Below are 18,783 nucleotides of genomic sequence, written 5' to 3'. Positions count from 1 at the left end.
CAGAACATAGCTTTTTACTTATTTGTAGTACATGTACGTGGGAATGTTCACACAGATGACTTAGCATAGGCTTTTTATTTCTATTAAATGTTTAATAAAATGTTTTAGCATTGGGCCTTAGTCTTCCTTTGTTTGTCTATACAGTGTATAGGCGGAAAACAGTAGGAATAGGCGGCTTGCTAAGCTTCAGTTGTCTGCGCCTCCTGAATTCTCTTAATTGCAGGACAGTCTTATATTTACTAAATTGGATGGGAAATCGACTTTTAAATCAGGTATAATATCAAAATTATTTGTTGCAAAAAAATCTATGCTTAAAGAAAGATCGGAACAGACAGAGTTTTTTTATTTACTACATTGTAACTTTGTAATTTAGTCTTAAGAATGACACATATCCATTGAATTCAGCTTTTGTTTTTAAATTACACCTGCCTAACTAGTTGACCCAAAGGAAGGTAAGAACCCCCACCTGAAGCTTCTCCAAGTTGCCTCAACAAGGAAAAAAGTATTTCAGCCCTTGCAAAAAAGTCATCCAACGCCTCTTAAAACTATCTAATATATCTATCTGCTAGTAAAACTACTGCAGGGTCAAACATTCTTTCTTCTTCATGTAGGAAGGACTGGTCAAATATAGAGTTTAAATAGTTCCCTAATATATTTATACATAGATATCAGGGGTGTAACTATAGAGGAACCAGACCCTGTGGCTGCAGGGGTGCCCAGGAGGTATATGGGCCCCATGTTTCAAAATATATTGGTAAAACACATTGGTCAACCTCTAAACATTTACGGGGCCTGAAAAATAATTTGCTGTGGGGCCCAGTTATATCTAGTTACATCACTGAGAGGTATCATATCTCCCCCTAAGTGCCTCTTCTCCAGCGTAAACAATCCCAACTTGACAAGTCTTTCTTCATAACAGATTTTCCATTCCCTTAAACAGCTTAGTTGCCTTTTTGCTGACTTTTCTACTTCAATAATATCAAATAATATTTGAGCACTGGAGACCAAAACTGCACTGCATATTCTAGATGGGGCCTTACCATCTAGGTCCTTCTTCATTATGGATTTGCCTAACATAGTCCCATAAGGGTATAAGTGCCTTGAATATTTTTACATACCAGGTGCATGACTTTACATTTATCAGCTGTAACAAAGCAGCCGGGTTACCGTATAAAGAAAAAGAGCAGGCACCTGCAAAGACCAATCTTCCAGGCAGACTTTTCAAATCATGAAGTAGTTATTCCAAAGCAGCCGGGTTAGTTATAGATGGCAATATATTGCACCGAGGGTCTTATATAATATAACACCCTGGAACATGTAATAATTAAAACAGGCCAGAAGCTTTTGAGGAGGGGCTCTCTCACTTCAGGGAGGTAGAGCAGGCACTGCAATGCAATAGGAAAGGTACTGGTTACCAGGGATTGTAATAACTATGGTTCTTTTGCTGTTAGGGTAAGGTCACACCTGGAGATTCGGGGAGATTTAGTCACCGGGCGGCTAAATCTCCCCAAATCTCCAGGTATGAGATTACCCTTAAATTGGTGTTGGGAAAGCCACCCAACTGTAGTTAGGCTGCCAACTTTGTTTAGCCAGCGCACTGGTGCAAGGGTTTATTTTCCTTGCTTTTCATTTCTTTTCTGTGCTTGTTACCAAAGACTGTGTAACAGAATAAACTACAGGCACTTGCTTTTAAGAGAGCGACATCTGTGACTGCTTTGTTTACCTAAAAGACTGATGAAAGCGGCCCCAAGACACTGACCCAGGTACCCCTACAGGTCTAGGTGTCACACAACATTGAATCTCAACTGTCAGTTTTGTCAAGATCCTGCTGCAATGATGCCACATCCTGGATGGAATTATTGGGTCATTGTTTTGTTTCATCAGATACATTAATCGTAAGGCCCACCCCAGTCACTATTGAATAAATTAAATAAAAGTGAACTCAGTAAAGAAACCTGCAGGAGATAGAAAGACAAATAAACAGGATTCATTTGGCATTGTGTTTTTCTTTCCTGCTATACAACCAAATACAGAAATAGCGTATTTTCTTCTATATATCCTGGGACAAAGCACATTAAATACTACATAAGCATACTGTACATTCTTTTTTTCAGTATTGCTCATTCTTCCGCTCACTAAATAACCATTTAATTGAATTTAATTTAAAGGACTCTCTCAGAATTATTATGTAGTACTGAACCCAGCAAATGTTCCCAATATGAATAGTGCTTTAAACAGAACATCAAGGAAGCTTTCTGCTATTCTGGGACTTTACAACTTTAAATAAACATTGACTTGTTCTTCTTAGTAGTATTCCCTCAACTTTTTAAGAGTAATATATGTCATCCTGTTTCTAATCACTAAGGAAGAACTGTACTTGCCTATTACTTATTGATATTAAAAGACACATCCAATTCTTGTCTTTCGTGCCATTTTTGCCAACGTTCTTTATGGTTCTCTTCATTCCATGTTTAATATTTCACCAAAAAATAATAATTGCAGAATTTTTGCTACTCATTCACCCAAATCAGACAAGGCTGTGAATTGTAGCAGATTTAATTACTATCTTTTCCAACATCTTAGAGGACAGCTCCTGGCACCTCTGAGTTAGTGATGTGTAACAGGAAGATGATCTGACCTTTTAAAGAATATAAGATTTGTCTAATTTTGTGAGCTCATTGTCAGAAAAAACCACAGAAAGTATGTGTGAGCATTCCTTTGTGTACTTAACATTCTATCTGTTTATAGTAGATATTTTCCCACACTACCAGTTGACTTTTTTATCTCAATTCAACTACTGGCCAATGAAAAATGATTATGTTTTATTTATATAGCACAGGCATGTTCCACAGTGCTTTACAGAAGTTATACATCATTCACTGCCCCAGTGGAGCTTATAATCTATGGTCTATATAATATTCACTCATTCACACTATGGTCAATTTCATCAGCCAATTAACCTGGAAGAGCGTGGGCGAAACCCCATGCAAATACAGGGAGAATCAAACCTAAGATTGCAAGACAGTAGTTCTAACCATTGCACCACCATGCTGACCATAGATTATGTATGTCTTGAATAAAGACCTTTAACTTTAATTCTGTTTATTGATTTTCCAGTAGTAATGTACTTTGTATTACTTATCTTTCTATTCAGGTCCTCTTAGGGCAGAGGCACGTGGACAGGGAGATTAGTTGCCCGATGACAAATCTCCTCTTCTTCGGGGCAACTAATCTCCCCGAACTGCCTTCCCATACCATCCCGGCAGATAGAATGCAAATCGGAGCTTCATTTTCCGAAGTCGCCCAAAGTTTCCTCTTGAGGCAACTTTGGAAAACAAAGTGCTCCGAGTGCCAACCTCTTATTCAAATCGCAGTGTGATTGCCTGGCTAACTTTGACCCTAGCAACCAGATAGCTGCTAAAAGTCCAAACTTGATTTTTGCTGAACAGATTACCAGCTAAATGCATGTTTTTTACAATTAGTGAGATTTTCCCTCATATAATGCAGATGCAGCTCCAATGTACATTGTACATTGTAGTTTGCAGGTCAAGCAAAACATTACCATCTGGCTAATATAACTTTTGTACATCCCCAAAAGGGTCTTATCTCAGTGTGTCCCAGGTAAAACCTTTTGCAAGTCTGTATAAAGGGAAACAGTGGCTGAGAGGATCACAGCCTTGAAAGTAATCAAGTGGTCTGACTTTTCAAACATGCACATTTTACAGCTGCTTGCAAATGTAAACATTGTGACTTTAGCATAATCTCTTCCAGCTGTCTGGAGGAAGCTCAAACAAAAGCTTGCCTGGAACCAACGGTTGTATCACTTTACTTAAAATTGCACTTAAACTGTATTTAAACAGACTTTATTTGTGCTGAAAAAAGGTAAATATTTTGAGTTTATAAATGTCTTGCTTGCAGGTGAACAAAGATGTCTGGAAAAAAATATAAAAGCAAAATTTGTAATGTTAGGCTAATGTCAGACGATGAATTGCAATTTCCTTCAGTGTTGGACTTGGACACCTGGGGCCCACCCAAAAACCTTTGACCCACCAATTCATTTTAGACCAGGGGCCCACTCTCAGAACTATTATTCTTCCTCTCCTCATTCAACCTCCATTCTCCTAGTCTCTTTTCTTTACATACTATACTCTATTATTCCATTTATTTAGCCTCTTTGTTCTCATAGAAATAGGGAATGGCCATGAAATAGCCCAAATGTTTAGTAGCATGAGGGAACACTGACACCTGGGCCCAACAGAACTTTTCCTGGTATCCTGGTGGGCCAGAACGACACTGATTTCCTTTATCCAACACAATATGGTCAAACGTATTTCAACAACTACCTGTCTCATACCAAAACCAAGGGTATTAAAGGAGAATGAAAGGCAAATAACACTTGGGGGTGCCAAAAGCTAGGCACGCCCAAGTGATTGTATCTACTTACCTGAAATCCCAGGCCAGTGCTCCTATCAGCAGAAAACTGCACCAGCCCGGGGTTCTTCCAGTGAGCACCACAGAGTAATCCTCTTCCTGCTTCCTCAGTCTTCTAGTGGCTGCACATGCACAGTAGCACGAAAAGCTAAACTTTAATGAAGCAATTTCTGTGTAAAAATTGTTGCCTTGTAGCCCAGTATAAACACTTAACAGCAAGGAGATGAAATATGATGTTACTGGCACAATGCTGTACATTTTGGAGCGTAACATAATGCACATGTTGCTATGTACTGCACTAATATTTACCTTGTGGTAACTTGCAGGTGGGTGGAACAAAGACAGGAGTTGTGCGTTATGTGGGAGAGACGGATTTTGCAAAAGGAGAGTGGTGCGGAGTGGAGTTGGATGAGCCTCTTGGGAAAAATGATGGAGCAGTTGCTGGAACAAGGTACGGATTTGTTTATCTGGAATCAATTTAATGTGTAGGTTGGGGTCTTTGTAAAAAGTTGAATATTTTTTAATGCATACTTGAGTAAAATTCTACAATATAGGTCACTTTTTTTATTTATTTATTTTTTTTTTTAACACTGCCTAGTGCTCCAAGAGATACACAGGGAGGCCTGTTTATCAAAACTCAAATTTGTGATTTTTTTTTTATCTAATTCAAATGAACTTTACAAAATTCAAATGTTTGCTTATTTATTTAAAAAAACATCAAAATCATATTCTACTTTTCAATGGGTCTACAAACTGTCAGTAAAATTCAAAAATCTCAATTTGAAAAAATCTGTAAAATTTTGCCAAAGACAACTTTTAAATGCTGAGGTTTTACATTTCAGGTTTTCGAGTATTTATAGTTTAATAAATATCGAACGTAAGAATTTTTGAAACCGTAGTTCGAATTCATGAGATAAAAAAAATTTGAATTGCAGTAAAAATTTGAATGTTGATAAACCAGCCCCTGTGTTATACATGACTGTGGAATTAATAATGGATGGAGGGCACACCAAAATTTTCAAAAAATGATAAGAGGTGCAGAAACAAATGTTACCCCTACTGCAGGTAACCTGTATCAATATTAAATGTCTGTATGTTCGCACACTCAACACAAAATGCAATTCAGAGAGAGAATGGTTTGAAAAAATAATTTTTACTTTTATGCAGAGAAAGGCATTTTACATAGATAACACCATACAATACATGGCACAATTTGTACAATATTAAAAAAAATCGTATAGAATATAACCCACTCATTAGTAATACATAGTAAGCAAGAAACAAGCAAGGAGCGGATACACCTACCAGGAAAATGAGAATGGCCCCAACGTTTCGGCACCAAGGCCTTTGTCAAGGGGATGCCTTGGTGCCGAAACGTTTGGGCCATTCTCATTTTCCTGGTAGGTGTATCCGCTTCTTGCTTGTTTCTTGCTTACTATGTATTACTAATGAGTGGGTTATATTCTATACGATTTTTTTAATATTGTACAAATTGTGCCATGTATTGTATGGCGTTATCTATGTAAAATGCCTTTCTCTGCATAAAAGTAAAAGTAAAAATTATTTTTTCAAACCATTCTCTCTCTGAATTGCATTTTGTGTTGAGTGTGCGAACATACAGACGTTTAATATTTATACATGACTGTGACTGTAGCTGTCAGATGAGTTTTGGACTGACTGCACCCCTAACATACTTCTTACATGTTAATTACTGGTACATTATTCATACTCAATACAGGTATGGATCCGTTATCTGGAAACCCATTATCCAGAAAGCTCTAAATTACAGAAAGGCCGTCTCCCATAGACTCCATTTTATCCAAATAATCAACATTTTTAAAAAATTATTCCCTTTTCTCTGTATTAATAAAACAATACCTTGTAATTGATCCAAGATATAATGAATCCTTATTGGAAACAAAACTAGCCTATTGGGTTTATTTTATGTTTACATGATTTTCTAGTAGATATGATGATCCAAATTATGGAAAGATCTATTATCCGGAAAACCCCAGGTCCAGAGCATTCTGGATAACAGATCCCATACCTGTACATTAGTGATACTCCATGACATTGTTATTTTAGGACCCTGCTAAAGTTTAGGAATAAGACATATACCTGTATATAATGAAACTTATCAGTCATTGCCAATCTCCCATTGGGTTGCCTATACCTCCTGAGGCCCAGCAGTTATAGGCCCTGCTCCCTCCAAAGTAATGCCCCGATGATAATGTTTTAACTGTATCTTTCTGATATCAGAGATCTGATAATGTAATTATTTCTGAATACTGACCAAGACAAGTATGTCAACCGAACAGAGATTTATTTAATTATTTGCCACTTGCTTAAAGATAACAATGTATAAATCATTATTTCTGAATGCTGATATGTTCACTATTTAAGATTCAGAAATGTGACCAAACACCTGCTGCCCATGTCAGCTGTCACCCACGACATGCCTGAAAAATTAAACGTTCAAATCAACATTCCTCAAGACTGAAAGCAAAACATGGAACAGAGTACTAAGCCAGCTGGCTTATACGTGTACGCTTGGACATTTCGTTAGTAAAGAAACTGTTGGGAACTAGGAGAAAAGTTGGAAAAAAAATATTTTTACTGGTTATCTGTGCGTACAGTAGACAGTGGCCTGACGTGTATTGTACAGATGTATTCTGCATAAAACACTAGCAGAAATACAATGTTTTGTTTAACGTCTTTGTGAGTAATCACAACATGGGTGGATTTTAAAATAAGCAAAACATGAGATCATAGTTCCAGTGTTGTCATACATTTTACTGGATAGGAATGATATACTTGATGAAGAAGGCATATTATGCAGCACACCCATCCTCCAAATCTCTTTTCATTACTTCTGGGACATGATGCTGATTGGAATCTCTATACTTTGCCTGCTGATATGGCAATTGTTTGACCCAATATTGATCATACTCATGCATATGTCTTGAAATCACTGTATTCTTCTGGTTCTTCTCTCTTTACACAATGATGCAGACTGGTGGTACCCCAGTAAGACTGGGTAGATGATCCTGGTCTAAAAAGTGCAAAAGTGGCATGTAGGGTTCAGCGCTCAAGTGTAGAGTACAAGTGGTTGAATTTTAGTAACATGTAGTTACACAATTACAATTCATCATTATTGAATTTCTAGTGTTGATAACAAAAATATGGCTGCTATTATATGTTTCAAACTTCATTCATGTTATGAGGCCAATAGATCGGGCAGATTAATGCGCAGGCTACCCTAGGCTATAGCCTAGGAACCCAGTGTTATCAGGGGTCTATCGATCTTTTAAACTTATTATTTGTATTTTCTGCCAATAGAAAAGTTATATAAAATTATTCTTGGCTTGCCATGTTTTTATTTTAGAGTGTTTGATATCACTCATATGAAAATAAAAAACTCTGTTGAAAATAAAACACTGTTTTTAACTGTCCAGGTATTTTCAGTGTCCTCCAAAGTTTGGCCTTTTTGCACCAATTCACAAAGTCATTAGGATTGGCTTTCCATCTACTAGTCCTGCGAAAGCCAAAAAAAGCAAGCGGATGGCTATGGGAGTATCTGCTCTTACTCACAGTCCCAGCAGTTCGTCTATAAGCTCTGTGAGCTCTGTAGCATCATCAGTTGGAGGAAGACCTAGCAGAAGTGGCCTGGTGAGAATTAATTCTTGTTGTCAACATTCAATCACTGATAATTGTGTTCATTCCCATTCTGTAGATCGGAGATAAGCATCTTTTGGCACTCCAGTGTTTGCACAACCACAACCTTGAGTTAAGCTAGGTCAAGATCTGTGGTTTCTGTATCAGTTGGTACACTAAAGACTTCTCAAACTGACTTCAAATTCCTAGGGAAGACCTCATAGTGCTAATTGGGCCATGTAGTCTTTTCACATATTCCAGATCGCAAATACTGAAAACAGTTTTTAGAGTGAGGAGGTGATTTCATTAAGAGCCAAATGACTACAAGCTCTTCCCACATGTGAGTCGAGATGCTACGGGAATTAGCAGGATCTTCTGCACTTGCCAGAGATGAGCTGAGAAGTGTGCATGTTTATTTTAATGGATTGTAGAAAAATAAACTCAAGAAAAGAATTCAAGTGTTTTTACATACATGTATTTATGTAAAAGACCTGAAACCATAAATTGTATATGTTATTAATGTCTGATTTTTCTCTTTTGAAGTGTGAATGTGTGACATCAAGTTTAAAATACTGTCTGCTTTAACTGGCCTAAATTCAGCTGTAGCTCTGTCCACTTCAAAAGGGTTTAGTTTACATCCCAGTAAAAGACCCAAGGCTGCCATCAGTAATCATACTTCTATGGTAGCAGAGTCCTCTCCCTATGGGGGGCCCAATTATTAGCCCATCATTCTCTTGGACCCCTGTGATGATGTAAAATGGGCCCCAATGAAACAAAAATGCCACTAGTATGCACAATCACACCAAAAAGCTTTGCCCTTGATCAACCCAAACCCCCAACCTGTCCCATAATTCCCTACCCCTTTTGTGACACTGGGATCATGTCTTTCCATTTACGTGCCCCCTCTGCCTACAGTACATGCCTGTTTGCGGCCCTGGATACTACTAAAATAGACATGGCTGTGTACTTATTTTAGTTTAGCATTATACAGTGTATAACCACAATATGTATTGCTGTTTTCAGCTAAATTTAGCCTTAGTATAATTACATTGTCAAAAAATGTCAAGAAACAAATCCAAGTAAAGAAATGTTTCTGTATTTGGAAAGAAAAACATCAGTGAAGTTTATTAAGTGGTTTCAGTAGTTTTCTTCAACTGCAGTGATTTTCATTGTATGATCCATAGCTCACAGAAACCTCATCAAGGTATGCACGGAAAATCTCTGGTACTACTGCGCTACAGGAGGCACTAAAGGAGAAACAGCAACATATTGAGCAACTACTGGCAGAAAGAGATCTTGAACGAGCTGAGGTGGCAAAGGCCACAAGTCATATCTGTGAAGTTGAGAAGGAACTCACACTCTTAAAAACTAAACACGAGCAGGTAAGAAATATTCCTTAAACCAACAAATAATATGTAAACTTACCCATAAAAATAACTGTCATTCCCAAGCCCTCAGACATAGGCACAGAATAGTGAAGATTAGGGATATTTTATATATATATATATATATATATATGTGACTTTATTCTAGGCAACATTTTCCTTTTCAGGCTATAGTTTCCATATAATTTAGGTGATGTGTACGTATGTCAAACTACATATTATAAACTCTGTGAGTGCCGCAAGCTTTCTTTCTATTGCAAATAACCAGTGCTGGCACCCAGGTAGTATTTGAGTCTACAGCGTGAACCATTGCTTCTCATATATATATATACAGGTATATATATATATATATATATATATATATATATATATATATATATATATATATATATATATATATATATATATATATATATATATATATATATATATATAATGATACGTTAGCCTCCCCATACAAAAATACCCACCCTTGCATAATGTTATGTAGTTTGACATACCATATATACTCAAGTATAAGCCGAGTTTTTCAGCATCCAAAATGTGCTGAAAAAGTCTACCTCGGCTTAAACTCGAGTCAGCATGGCAGTAGCTGAGATTGCAGTCACTTTTAATCATTCCTATACCAACAGTTCGCTTGGGGAGAGACTGCAATATCACACAGCGCCCTCTGTTGGTTATATGAAAGAATAACAGTGCGCCCTCTGTTGGTTATATGAAAGATTAACAGTGACTGCAATATCACACAGCGCCATCTGTTGGTTATATGAAAGAATAACAGTGACTGCAATATCACACAGCGCCATCTGTTGGTTATATGAAAGAATAACAGTGCGCCCTCTGTTGGTTATATGAAAGAATAACAGTGACTGCAATATCACACAGCGCCATCTGTTGGTTATATGAAAGAATAACAGTGCGCCCTCTGTTGGTTATATGAAAGAATAACAGTGACTGCAATATCACACAGCGCCATCTGTTGGTTATATGAAAGAATAACAGTGCGCCCTCTGTTGGTTATATGAAAGAATAACAGTGCGCCCTCTGTTGGTTATATGAAAGATTAACAGTGACTGCAATATCACACAGCGCCATCTGTTGGTTATATGAAAGAATAACAGTGCGCCCTCTGTTGGTTATATGAAAGAATAACAGTGACTGCAATATCACACAGCGCCATCTGTTGGTTATATGAAAGAATAATAGTGACTGCAATATCACACAGCGCCCTCTGTTGGTTATACGAAAGATTAACAGTGATGGCAATACCACACAGCGCCCTCTGTTGGTTATACGAAAGATTAACAGTGATGGCAATATCACACAGCGCCCTCTGTTGGTTATACGAAAGATTAACAGTGATGGCAATATCACACAGCGCCCTCTGTTGGTTATATGAAAGATTAACAGTGATGGGTATATCAAACAGCACCCTCTGCACATGGTAGTGGGACAGTGGGACAATGCACACAGTAATCTGTTTGGCAATTCTCTGTCACCATCAACTTTGCAAAGACCGATCGCTGTGGGGGTCGCTTTGGCGGAATGTGCGCTGCTGGGAGATAGGACTGTAGTTGTGTCTAGGCTTATACTATAGTCAATAAGTTTTCCCAGTTTTCGTAGGTAAAATTAGGTACCTCGGCTAATACGTACGTACACATCACCTAAATTATATGGAAACTATAGCCTGAAAAGGAAAATGTTGCCTAGAATAAAGTCACAGATCTTAAGGTAGATGTAGGAACTTCTACCCCAACTTCTGTCCCTCTAAAGTTAGAATTTAAACAGTGGGCCAAGTCAAAATGTCATGGCATATATGAATATATATATATATAGACAATCCTATATCCTATACAATGCCCTTATATTTTATTAAATGTTTTCAGTGTTTCTAATCTCTCCTAATTGTGTTTTAATAATAAATGTAAAAAAAGCATACTACACTGCTGCATAATAAAGGTCAGGTAGAACTTTTTGCAGATGATGTGTTTTTACTTTGTAGATCTTTGAGCAATGAGCACCATCATATGAAATGGTTCATGACATAGAAAAAGCGTAAACTGATAACATTCTGTATATTAATGTAAAATAGGCCATGTCTGCTATTTTAAGACTCCTCCATGCTTTTCTTAATAGTATGTAACAGAAGCAGAAGGTAACCTTCATCATGCTCATGCTTTAGTGGAGACAGCACAAAAAGAAAAAATGGAGTTCCTTAACCAACTGGAAGAGGAAAGAAGGTAAATATTATTTCTCTTGTGGAATTTATCTGTATCATCACATAACCTTTTTACCAGAAAAGAAACAGGTTACATATATATTGGAATATCAGAATTCTTCCCATGTGGTGGGCTGATTATCTGATATATCATTTTATATCAATAGCCCTGGTTTAGAATATATTTCTTTGTAGAGCATGCACATCAGCAAGGCATGCTCTTTTTAATCGCTTTTTTGAAATATAATATATAATATATATAATGATATTTTTTTCTTTTCAGGAAGGTGGAAGATCTCCAGTTTAGAGTGGAAGAGGAATCCATAACAAAGGGTGATTTAGAGGTATTCTTTACAATTTATCATTCTGCTCTTTTTATTTGTAGACTAAAACTGAGCAACATTCAGTTGTGTGATGCATGTTTATGATTACATTACCTTTATCTATTTGGTTTGCTCATTGACTTAGTATTGTAAGAGTTGCATGGTGAGTTGAGAGGATATGCAGCCTAGTGCCTGACCAAACGCTGCACTAGGTTTATGGAAAGCTCAGCCACATTGGTATAAAATTGCATCCATTTAGCAATCCATAGCATCCAATTTGATTTCCCAAACCTAGTTTGTGTATTAGTACTGGAGAGCAAAACTGCAATCTATTGTCATCCTGCTGCTTTATAAAAGGGAAAAATTACCCTTTCCCTATGGGATTTTATATTTCCCTTAATACCAGTGACATTACTAGATGTTACTGTGCCCCACAGCAAATTTATGTTTGGGCCCCCAAAATATCCAGAGGTTGCCCTATTTTACCAATATATGTTGAAATGGCTCATTCTGTAGGGCCTCATGGGGCCCCTATACCTTCTGGGCCCCCTGCAGCCGCAGGGTCTGCTTACTCTATAGTTACGCCCCTGCCTTGCTTACTATGCCGATGCAAGGACCCTGCAGCACATCACATAGAGTCCTAGTGCCATTAAAGGAGAAGGAAAGCTACGGAGGCATTTTATTGCCAATAGATTAGCTGCAATAGTGCAAGCTAGAATGCTATATTTATTCTGTAGAATGTTTTACCATACCTGAGTAAAAAGCTCTAGAAACTCTCTGTTTGGTTAGGATAGGAGCTGCAGTATTAACGTGGTGTGACATCACTTCCTGCCTGAGTCTCCCTGCTCTGGGCTCAGATTACAGCAGAGAAGGGAGGGGGCGGGGGAAGAGGAGCAAACTGAGCATGCTCTTGCCCAGGGCAATGAGGTTTAAGCTGATGGCAGGAAGTCTGATACAGAAGCCCATGTGTACACAATAGAATGAAAGAAATGTGATGTTTCTTTTGACAGGGGACTCAGAGCAGCACTACTTTTGGGGTTTACTGGTATATTTAGATGGACCTTTCTGATAAGGCTTACTTAGTTTTAACCTTTCCTTCTCCTTTAAAGAATGAATGTAAAATTTCAAAGAACAAAAAATGTGTAGCGTGCTTGATTATTGCTTGTTGTGACTTCAAAGCTCCTCTAATTTAACTGGTGGCACAAAATGTCTTAGTGGTCATTTTCATGATTCTTTCCAAGTGAGCATTTTAAAATGCTGAAAGTGTGTAAAAAGAAGCAGTTAAGTACTAATTGCTTATTTTGCGGGATAAATACCCTCTAAGATGTAAAAGTAACTGCACATTAAGCCTTTCTAGCTATTAGCCTAACAACACCAAATTATCGTATTACTGCAAGAAATTAGATTTACACTCCAAATAGGGTTGTCACAAGGTCAAGTGCCATTTAAACTGTGAAAAAGCTACCCAAAGTAACCCATTAGAATTTTCCTTTCATTTGTCGTACTAAAGGTAACCAAATCAAGTTAATGAAGTTAATCAAAGGTAATTGCTGAGCAAAATATATTGCTTAAAACATTTTGCCTATTGTTTTAATTAGGAGATACAGAATGTATGGTTTTTGGTATGTTTATTTGTCTGTTTCATATTGCACACTTGTAAAAAAAAACACACACAAATGTGCATTTAAAATTGATACAAACACACAAATGAATTGAAGTAATTTTAACTTCATCAAATTTTAACTTGATCAATTATCACAAAGTGGGCCCTTTCTATTCTCACCTTCCCAGACCTGTTGGTACTTGACATGTCTGCTGTTCCTGCAATTGTTAGAAAGTTATACCCACTATAAATTCACTGGCAGCCTGGCTTCTCGTCACAGTGGTGACATTCTTCACAGTTCATCCTCGCTGATGGCCTCTTCTATTGAGCTTCACATGAATGGGAATACATTGAGGAATCTCATTAAAACGTCTTTTGTGATGGCTGCATTATTATGTTTCTAACTGACCCAGAACGGCATTTTTATTTAATTTAATGCTAAGCAGTTTTAATATTTAAAGGCAAGGGATATAAACACAGATAGCAATATTTGATTGAAACTGTAAGCCAAAGTGATCTCGGTTAAATATAGTAACTATTTAGGAGACGGGAGAGTTGACACTGATGCTTTGCTTGGCATGCAAATGCCTGACTGACTCAACTATCTGCAAACAGAAGGCTTTATTAATATCAGCGTCAGCAAGAAATAAGGGCCTTTTCAAAGATATCTTTATGCCAAGAAATCCTTTGTAGAACAGAGAGTTTCTGTAAAGCCAGTTTATAAAGAAGGCTGGGATGACTCAATGATAAAGGATTATTTCTAGTGAGCTGTGTTAGTAATGCTCTCTCAGTTATTCAGTATCTGTGTTATTATTACCTATTTCGTTGTCTTTAACTTACTGAGGACACATATTTTAAGCTCAGACACCCTAAGCCTGTTCCATTGGAATTACGGTTGCCACCTGGCCTGTATTTTACCGGCCTGGCCGGTAAAAATGATGCTTGATGCCAATGTTATTAATAGGAAAAAATGGCAAGAATATAGGAAGGCCAGTAGTTTTTTCCAGAAAAGGTGGCAACCCTAATTGGAATATGCAAGCAATATTTTAAAACTCTCTTTTCCAGTCAAACATGAGTGCTGGGGGGACAAGTAAGTTTAGATGAAACCACTAGCACAAGCTTTTACCAGATCTGGGTATATATTGTATGAACCAGCATTTCAATCTTTGGGGCAGATTTACTAAAGGGCGAAGTGGCCATCGCTGTGATGTCAAATCCAATCCGCAGGGATATCGCAATTCACTGAAAGAGACAGTCGCTAGCGTTGCACTGCAAATTCACTAAAGTGCGGATATTGCTGAACGTTACCTCTTTCGCCAGAGTTGACTTCGCCACCTCAGACAAACTGCTAAAATGAAGCTAGATCTTCCTCAATCTGATGTCACTTACATAATATCCTGTCTGCCAAAAATGCATTTAAGTTGAAAAAATGCAGGCGACTTTTCCTTTTTTAAGCTGGATAAATTTGAATTTTTTTGGGTTAAATTTTTTTCCCAGACATTTGAGGGGCATTGAACATTCATTTTACAGTGGGCTCATGTCTAGTTCATCATATGATTTTGTCTTTAATAAGGTTCATTGGACATTTGTAAGAAAAAGTGGCCACTTCAAGCATTTGCACCAACATCTCTAATAAAGACGTCCATACAACTTTAATGTTCCTGCCCTATTCAAATTAACCTAAGCGTAAGATCACTAGTGACTTTTCGTTAGGCATATACGAATGCTAGAGAATCTTTGCTATGAAATGCTCGCACTGAAGAAGTATTGCTAGAGAAAGGTCATCTGTTGGCATCCAGGATGCAACTTCGCATTTTTGCGAATTAGAGAAGTAGTAACGAATTTGCGCATAGTGAAGTCGTGCGAAGTGTGCAAAGCAGTCGCTGGCAGCAATTCGCCCTTTAGTAAATCTGCCCCATTAATGGGATGATATCCTAAAATTATTGTAGGGGAGTCACACTAGTAAGCATTCTAAAACAGGGAAACAGCTACTAGGTAGTTCTAATGGTAAAATATTGCCTCTAGAATAAAATTTGAGAGCTATAAAGCACTGGGAATTCTCATTTATTTTTAAAGCCTTGTAGACTTTGCAAGCAAAATAAATATTCAACACAAAATAAAGGCTTAGAGTAAAAGTAAAATAGCTGTGTGGCTCTTGTAGTGAAAAGGATTAAGCATATGACACACAGCATTTATTTGCTTTTGGTGATATTTACCTGGGACACAACACCACAAACAGCCTTGTGTATATCTACGGTGTCATATCATCAAAAAATGTGTTTTGTTTTTAGACATTATGCGGCTGTCTTCCAATAATGTTTACTACGGTGTAATATCTTTCAATTTCTAGTAAATAAGTGTGTTTGGATTTCATTCACCATCGATTGACCACACCATGCAGCATTAAGTTCCTTTTGTCTCTCTACTGAGTATGTTCACAAAAAGATTATGGTTGCAGCTTTCCTTTCTGTCTCTCTGTTTCCTATTCCGTGTGTACAGACACAGACGCAGTTGGAGCATGCCCAAATTCGGGAGCTCGAGCAGAGCCTACTGTTTGAGAAGGCAAAAACATCAAAACTTCTCAAAGAATTAGAGGACAAGAGGGTAAAATAAATCCAGTGACCCTATGCCTGCAGAACTTGCTTGCTAGCTGTATTTATGCCCTTAAGTCCCAACCTTCTTGCTTTCTGTTCAGTCCATTTCGGCTTCCACATTTTAATTTCAGCATTCACCTTTTTTGTTACCATCAGAAAAAATAACAAATTGCTCAGTTTTCTCAGACTTATAGCAGTAGTACTTCTACTCACTAAAATCCTTATTGTCAGTCTATTAATTCATCTTTTATCTGTTCTGGTTTAATGGACTATAGCTGAAATGTCAGAGCACCACCTGTAGTATTGCCCCTCAAAGACTGGTGTAAAATGTTTAATCAAAAAAAAATTATCTTTAACAAATGTAGATTTCCTTCTTTTTTTCCCAATAAAAACAAACAAGAGCTAAAATAAAAAAAGTAGTCACTGTGTGAAGTTCTGTATCAGATTAGCACACAGTACTGTAGCTGCTTTTTGTTTGTTGCTCAGCACATGGATGGTTGAATCTTTGCAATGCTTTTTATTTCCCTTTTTAAAGCCACCATTGCTATTTTATTCAAGAATTACGGCTGTTGACTTTGCCTATGTGTTCTTCAAAACAAAAAAATCTCCGGAGAAAACATAGGAATTGTGTGAAACAGGTTCCCACTTTAAAAATGGGAATCACGGTGCTTATGACACACACCAGCAACTGTCACCAGAAAAACAGAGACTGGAAAAATGCTACAAGTCAAAGATAGACTGGATGTTGGAAGACCATGCAGCACTAAATAGTATATCAATAATGCAGGTGGTAATATCTTCTAATCTATCAGGTGGTAATATATATATTCCTTATTGCCTGGCACAATCTCTAGCTTTTTTACATTCTAGCCCAGGTTCCTATAGTTGACAATAGTACAAATTATTTCAGTGACCAGAATGCATTGAAAGGGATGTTTAGAATACAATACAGGTATGGGATATGTTATCCAGAAACCTGTTATCCAGAAAGCTTCGAAATACGGAAAGGCTGTCTCCCATAGACTCCATTATAATAAAATAATCCAAATTTCTAAAAAAAAATGATTCCTTTTCTCTATAATAGTAAAACAGTACCTTGTATTGACTCACACTAAGTTGTAATTAATCTTTATTGGAAGCAAAACCAGCCTATTTGGTTTATTTAATGGTTACATGATTTTCTATCAGACTTAAGGTATGAAGATCCCAATTACAATAAGATCCATAATCCGGAAACCTCCAGGTCTCAAGCATTCTGGATAACCGGTCTCATACCTGTATTAAAGTTATAAGAGGCCCAATGTCAATTTTCATATATGGTGGCTAGAATGTCACATGCAAACATTACATTGTGTTTCAGTGTTGGCAACTATAGATTAACCTCCTTATATTCTGATGATCTGTTGCTGGGATTGTGTATAAAATATTATCACTTGATTGATAAATATACTTTTATGTGCTTTAAGACCAGAATAGCTCTCTCTATACTACTTTATCTTTGTTCCTCCTGTTCAGAAATAACCAACAATGTTCTAACCGACTAAATGTGTGAATAGTTTATAGTTATATGGCTTGTAGAATTTTAGTACAGATACAGGATCTATTTTCCAAAATGCTTGGGACCTGGGGTTTTGTAGGTAAGGGTTCTTAATTTGGATCTCCATACCTAAAGTCTACCAAAAATCATTTATTTTGCCACCAGTATGAATTTATGCAGCTTAAAGGGATACTGTCATGGGAAAAAAAATTTCAAAATGTTTTTTTCAAAATGCATCAGTTAATAGTGCTGCTCCAGCAGAATTCTGCACTGAAATCCATTTCTCAAAAGAGCAAACAGATTTTTTTATATTCAATTTTGAAATCTGACATGGGGCTAGACATATTGTCAATTTCCCAGCTGCCCCAAGTCATGTGACTTGTGCTCTGATAAACTTCAATCACTCTTTACTGCTATACTGCAAGTTGGAGTGATATCACCCCCCTCCCTTTTCCCCCCAGCAGCCAAACAAAAGAACAATGGGAAGATAACCAGATAACAGCTCCCTAACACAAGATAACAGCTGCCTGGTAGATCTAAGAACAACACTCAATAGTAAAAACCCATGTCCCACTGAGACACATTCAGTTACATTGAGAAGGAAAAACAGCAGCCTGCCAGAAAGCATTTCTCTCCTAAAGTGCAGGCACAAGTCACATGACCTGGGGCAGCTGGGAAATTGACAAATGTCTAGCCCCATGTCAGATTTCAAAATTGAATATAAAAAAATCTGTTTGCTCTTTTGAGAAATGGATTTCAGTGCAGAATTCTGCTGGAATAGCACTATTAACTGATGCGTTTTGAAAAAAACAAGTTTTCTGGTGACAGGATCCTTTTAATTAGGATCAAGTATAAGGTACTGTTTTATTAATAGGGAGTTAAAGGGAAATAAATTCTACAAGAGATGGTCACAATGTAAACCAGAGCTTTCTGGATAATGGGTTTCTGCATTAAGGGATCCCATACCTATATATATGACAGCCCCCACACTTCAATAGAATTTACAAGACAGTGCCTTATAGTATTTATATTTATATT

General features: G+C 37.2%; 1 protein-coding gene across 3 annotated transcripts in view; it reads left to right on the top strand.

Moving 5' to 3' along the window:
- Positions 1 to 18,783, top strand: part of clip2.S (CAP-Gly domain containing linker protein 2 S homeolog) — a 72,419-nt gene that overhangs the window by 34,345 nt on the left and 19,291 nt on the right. For 2 of the 3 annotated variants that reach the window (XM_041584125.1, XM_018249689.2), the window contains exons 4-9: positions 4,758 to 4,882; positions 7,887 to 8,100; positions 9,270 to 9,467; positions 11,607 to 11,710; positions 11,972 to 12,032; positions 16,114 to 16,218. In XM_041584125.1, coding sequence (XP_041440059.1) covers positions 4,758 to 4,882; positions 7,887 to 8,100; positions 9,270 to 9,467; positions 11,607 to 11,710; positions 11,972 to 12,032; positions 16,114 to 16,218 — 807 coding nt within the window. The remainder of the gene's footprint in view (positions 1 to 4,757; positions 4,883 to 7,886; positions 8,101 to 9,269; positions 9,468 to 11,606; positions 11,711 to 11,971; positions 12,033 to 16,113; positions 16,219 to 18,783) is intronic. The other variant, XM_018249686.2, reaches the window with a different exon arrangement.

This window comes from Xenopus laevis, chromosome 2S (genome assembly GCF_017654675.1).
Source record: "Xenopus laevis strain J_2021 chromosome 2S, Xenopus_laevis_v10.1, whole genome shotgun sequence".
NCBI lineage: Eukaryota > Metazoa > Chordata > Amphibia > Anura > Pipidae > Xenopus > Xenopus laevis.
This window is presented reverse-complemented; position numbering and strand designations above follow the sequence as displayed.